This window comes from Triturus cristatus, chromosome 4_1 (assembly GCF_964204655.1).
Source record: "Triturus cristatus chromosome 4_1, aTriCri1.1, whole genome shotgun sequence".
Classification (NCBI taxonomy): Eukaryota; Metazoa; Chordata; class Amphibia; order Caudata; family Salamandridae; genus Triturus; species Triturus cristatus.
Genome location: NC_140585.1, coordinates 167,751,824 through 167,757,965, shown reverse-complemented (window position 1 = coordinate 167,757,965; position 6,142 = coordinate 167,751,824). Strand labels below are relative to the sequence as shown.

Sequence of the window (6,142 nt, the reverse complement as noted above, 5' to 3'; positions counted from 1 at the left end):
CAGGAGAAGAGAAAAGAAGAATTCTGAAATTATCGAATCACTGCAGGAAAAAAACAAGTAGTAATTTCTCTCACCTGAAATCAAGCATCATTACAAGTACATTTTTATGAAGATGTATAGCTTATATGAGGCTTTAATTTCAGGGACTGTACAGTGATTTAACGTAAAAAGTTGTTTATCAGTTAACATTGTAACATATTTCTTATTTCGCCAGAAAGGCAGATGAAAGAATGACATAATGTATTTTGTTACCATTACTCATCACTGATTATTTTAACTGATCTTTCTTTTTTCAGACCCTCACACAGAGAAACTTTAAGCCATGAGACCTGAAAATGAAAGCATTGTGACTGAATTCATCCTCCTGGGGTTCACCACAGACAAAGACTTCCAAGTCCTCCTCTTCATTATCTTTATCTTAATATATGTCTTAACCCTGCTGGGCAATATGAGCATACTGACGATCATTCGCATGGATCACCGTCTTCATACACCCATGTACTTCTTTCTTGGCTCTCTGGCAGTTTTGGATTTTGGGTTTTCATCAACCTCATCCCCCAAGATGCTTGTTGACATGTTTGCTGAGAGGAAGGCCATCTCATATTTTGGCTGTACAATTCAACTCTTTTTCTATGCAGGATTTGGCAGCACTGAGTTCTTTCTTTTGGCAATGATGGCATATGACCGTTATGTGGCTATATGTAACCCATTGCATTATAGCCTTACAATGACGAAGAGCCTCACTATCTGTTTGGTAGCTGTATCATACTTTGGTGGTTTTCTGAACTCTCTAATTGATGCAGTCTGCTTTATGCAGTTATCTTTTTGTGGCCCTAATATCGTTGACCATTTCATGTGTGATCATCCTGTGCTTTTGAACCTCACCTGCACTGACTTTACCATGACTGAACTGGTGCGTATTGTGTGTGCCTCTTTTGTGATGCTGATATCCCTTCTCTTTGTCCTCACCTCGTATTCCTATATTCTTATTGCTGTCTTGAAGATCCGCACATCTGCAGGAAGACGCAGGGTTTTCTCAACTTGTACCTCCCACTTCATTTGTGTCTCCCTTTTATATGGAACAATTCTCTTCACAGAAGTTAGACCCAACTCCAGCACTTCCCATGAACAAGATAAGGTGGTAGCTGTGTTCTCAACAGTTCTAATCCCTGTGCTTAACCCACTGATCTACAGCCTGAGGAATCAAGATATGAAAGCAGCTCTCAAGAAGACATTAACCTGGGCCATGCTCTTTTAGTGATCGATCATGTCTTGAAAATGAATACAACTGAGTGTTTGGAGCACCTGAGCAAATAGATACACATTCACACATTTATCTACCACAGAGCAAAGGTCACATTTATATTAATTATCATACAATTACAAACTTTTCATTATAATAACACTATTTACTACCTCACAGATTGCATGTAACAATTACTTCTCACAGACAAATAACAACAGTCTCTTCTTCACTGTTATTTACTTAAGGCACAGCTATTAACCCATTAGACCTTGGTTTTGGTTAACTATCATTCTTCAAAACAAATATGCACAAACAAATCAATGGCATAAACCATGAATGCAGACAGGCAGAGAGTAATATGCTATTGCTTCACCTCTTATGATTCATGTGTCCTTCCCAAATAAAAAAATGGTAAGAAATAGCATTCTGCACTCTCCATATAATATCTTACTATTAAACAAGTAAATTAGGATGAGATTGCCAAAAGATTATTATTATAAATTGGGTAACTGGTTGACTGGGTTGAGAGCCTTGGTCAAGAAGCAACCACTTTCTTAGTCAGGGTAAGGCACAAGCAAAGACCAATTTAACCTATGCTCAAACCCTGGTATCTTGGCACAGAGCAGTGCGGTGTAACTTAGAGGAAATGTGTAAAGTATTTTTGCAACACTTCAAACAGTAAACCTGTGAATCACCGCACTACAAGATCCCACAAAGAGAACTTCACGGGCAGCAGTTGACATGCTGTGAACAGCAGACTGAGAATTGCAGACAGGCAGGCTGGAACTTCATGTTGGTGACCCCTCGTGAGTTGTCGATGTTGCTTTTTGAAAAGAAGGGCTAGAGGAAGCTTGCATGGATTTTCGGTGTAAATGGAGTGGTTCCAGTGCAAACGGACTAGTTCACTGTCACAAAGAGCCCCAAAGCTTGAATTAAAAACCTACTGAGCCACAACAAGGAGCCAGGACCTGCAGTATGCTAGGGAGCTGCAGAGTTGTTGGTGAGCCTTGTGTGTCTTAGAGGCTGCAATCAGGAGGCCAGCAGACTAGACCTTTGTCATTCTGGGGTCCTGGGTTTAAAATTGGTTGCAAGTTCAGTTATTTTCCTTAGGCAAGAGGGCAACAGGTGGTAGTTCAGCACAGCAAGGCAGCAGTTGCTTCAGCACAGCAGTCCTTCTTCCTTGCAGAGTATCCACAGGTCCAGAAGTGTACTGAAGAGTTGGTGTCAGAGGTCATACTTTTACAACCTGGTGCCCTGTTTCTGGAAGGTGGGAGAAGCTTCTAGACAGTGTCTTTATAGTGCATGGAAATCCCTAGGTCATTCTGACCTGGCTCCAAGCTAACTGCAGTATTCAAATCTAAAAGACTTTATTCTGTATGTTAAAATGAACAACCACAAAGAAATCACGAAAAAACAGTCAGACATACTAAAATGGAAAATAAAAGCGGCAGCAATGGCAATTCATTTTGATCAAAGACGTCACTACCAGAGATAATACTTAAAATTACTAAAAGGCTGCCAACCAGTCTCCATCGGGTTCATTACAGCATCAAAAACACGATACTTTTAAGTGTTTAAATTGCTTTCGAGATATAAAGTGCAACATTAAGGCATACTTTGGAGTCGCGAAGCTCAAGCAAATAATTTAAGGCAATGATATGTGATCTAATGTCTTGTGTAAGCAAAAGTCATTTTAAATAGTAACACCTAAAATTGGAATAAAAGACACAGAACAGCATAACATGCATGGTGCTTTGTTTGCTCTGGCTGTCACAAGGACATGGAATCGTATCAGGTGGGCAAGTTTTCATGTGGGGAAAGACAACTAAATGGTGGACAATCCCTAATCTAAATCTTGTTAACAAAAAACGATGCAATGAATTTCAGACATGGGTCTAATAGTGAGAAAAAAAAGTGCAACAGTTGGTTTACCTCCCTTGCTTCCCATCCTGTCTTCCCTTTTGTAATACATAAAAGTGTCTTTAATAGACTGTTTGGAGAGTGTCGATATCGATCAGAGATCAGGCATGATTGGCATCTTGAACAATTCAATATAGATGGAATTAATGTAACTTAGCCCGTGTATGCACAGTGCTTTCAACAGAGACAGACAATCTTCTATAATTGGCTTAGTGAAACAAGTTTGTCTTTGGTCCAGATAGCCTGTCAGAGAAAAAAGGGTGGAGTGTGGTTATTTCAGCCCAATTTCTCTATGACTACCTCTGTAGAGGCGGAGGTAGGAAGGCACAAAAGATGTTTGAGGAACCAATTTTCCTCAGTCTAGAGTGCCTTGCTCTTATAGTGGCACCATGCCCCCGCCCCATATGTGGCAATAGCTAATACCCTAGCCTTAGCAAGATGTTTATTATGGGCCGGGTGCCTAACTTTGCTGAGAACCTCAACATTCCATGAGCAGTCCTACTCATCTTACTCCTAACATTATTCATTTTGTGTAACCATGAGCTGCTTCCTGCAAAGTTATCTTACTGCCTCACTTACAGCAGGTAACCTAAAATTTTCAGTGTAGTAGGGAGAGCCAGGCATTACATTTAACGTGAGATAGCAGCTCGGGGTAAGAGACGCTCTTAAAAAAGGGGGAATTAACAATATCCCAGAACAGTTTATTATTACCTGTATAAGCAGCACGAGTTAAGTTATACCATGCCTCCTCTTGTAGCACTTTTTTCCTAGCAAAAAGAGCTTTTTTTAAATTAGATCTAAGAGATTTAATCAACTTTGAATCTCTTGGTTGCGGATGTAGATCCAGTTTCAATTCACAGAAGGCTATGGTGCAAGTATGGTTAAACCAGCCTCGCAGTTGCCCATGGCTTGAGCTACTCAAAGGAGTCAGGAGGTCATTAGTTATATAAGTTACACTGATGAAACTAGTTAGCAACTGATTAGGAGTCACTTCATCCTCAAAGCAGTCAAAGATATGTGTAAGGGCCTTACAAAAAATACCATGAATGATTTAGATTGGGTTAACTCCCACCCACTTAATACGGATGTCATTAGCTCTTATAGAAGTGAGGTTAGTAACAGAAATTGGCCCAGTATTACTGAGTTTCTCTCGAAAAAAGATAGTCAATACAATAGAATTATGGTCACTCAGATCCGGATTGAAGACGCTAGGGGTAGAGCACCATTTACTTGCATTACTTGAAATTAGTATATGGTCAATAATAGTTGAGTCACTCCTTCCTATAAAAGTTGGTACCTGTTTACCGTTATTATCACAGGCACATTCTAATAGGCGTAGGCCCAGCTTGTTTACCATGGAGTTCAAACCCCCATAATCATTATGGAGAGAATGCAAATAACCAGCCCCCACTTGATCAGTGACCCCACAGACCTGAGCTAAAGACAAAGGGCAGGGTTGGATGTTAATAGAAAACTATTAGGGATATAGGGAAGTAATTTATCAAACCCACTCTCAAAAGCAGGATCGCATTTCTGTGGGTTGAGTGAAAAATATTATTATAAAAGGTTACCAATACCACATCCTGACCTCCTTTGAATGTTAGTCATAGTTTTAGTGAGTGAGGATCTACAATTTTTTTTCCCTAATATTTATTGGGAGTTTATTTGAAATAAGAACCAGAAGCACCCCTTTAGCCCAACCAGAAGGTTGGATCAGCCTCGAACAAGTATAATGAAAAACCCTCCAAATAAATAGGGGCTGTACACCATGTTTCCTGGATAGACATTTTATCAAAATTAATAATGAAATTGAACCAACCAGGTAAGCCTTGTTTATTAGCTATTCCACCTGCATTCCACAATGTAATTTTGTGGCCTTCAACAAGACCTGGGCAAAAGACCGAAGGCGGTCATGAGTCTTCCAGAACGGCTCTCTGGCATAATTGGACTGCGTTACTATTTGATGATGGCGGTCGAGCCTTAAAACTATTATCAACACAGTTGATATCATTGATAGCCAGGACAACATCTGCTTGCCTATCACCCTGATTTAAGACTTCAATCTGCCTATGCTGCACTGTGTCTTCAATCGATATCCTGCATATAACCTATTGGAGACTGCAGTATTCATGTGGGGTCGTTAGGCCCTTTCTGTAAGGGCTTAGCATGGAGTATTTAGTTGCCAGTGGGGTGTGCTAAGCTCCGCCCCATCCTGCCAGCAGATGGCTCATTCAAGCACACGTAATCCCACTATTGTTTGACTGTCTGGAAGGAATTCACAAAGACTAACTGTCAGTTACACCGATTCTTGTGCCCAGACCAGGCTACGAGCATCAAATGGATGAAGGAAGAAAAATGGCACTTTCTTAAAGGGGCATTGTCAGAACTGTAATTTAAAATCCAATTTCCTCATAAGTTAGGGTTTTACATTGTGATTCCAGAGATACCAAACATGAACTGGTTATCGCTTCCCATTTGGAAATTACACTTATAAAATGAAATAAGGCAACTCAGGTAATATCTGTTTTTTACTTCCAGGATATTTAAAACTTAAAAGTACATGTTTCAATGCTTTAAATGCCTTTCACCCTGCCCTCTTGGCTATAAATGCACTACCCTGTCCTGCGTTTAAAAAACAAATAATTTTTGGGATTTACAAAACTAACGCAAATTGGTATTTGTAAGAAAAGTTAATAAAAACTAGATCGAAGCGCTGCTTTGCATTAATCTGCTTCAGGGGGGCTGTTTCCTTGCTACCAGCCATGGTTTTTGATGCATTAGTACCTACTACATAGAATCTTTGCCCTGCTTGAAGCATTTTTTTGCTAAATCAAAAATCTTGAGCCATATTCACAAAGGTAGACGTATACTTTTGTGTATGTTTACTACTTTTCGGTATTGACAAAGGTAAACTTAGACTTAGATAATTTCCTACTAAGTTATACTTTTAATCTAGGTGTGCCTATGTGAATACTA

At 39.7% G+C, this 6,142-nt stretch overlaps 1 protein-coding gene across 1 annotated transcript; it reads left to right on the top strand.

Moving 5' to 3' along the window:
- Positions 1–322: 322 nt before the first annotated feature.
- Positions 323–1,258, top strand: LOC146853813 (olfactory receptor 5P50-like). The gene has a single exon (XM_085650920.1). The coding sequence runs from the start codon at positions 323–325 to the stop codon at positions 1,256–1,258; it is 936 nt and encodes a 311-aa protein (XP_085507046.1).
- The last annotated feature ends 4,884 nt before the right edge of the window (positions 1,259–6,142 follow it).

Coding starts and splice junctions, on each gene's coding strand:
- LOC146853813 (XM_085650920.1), top strand. CDS start 323: ATGAGACCTGAAAATGAAAGCATTGTGACTGAATTCATCCTCCTGGGG.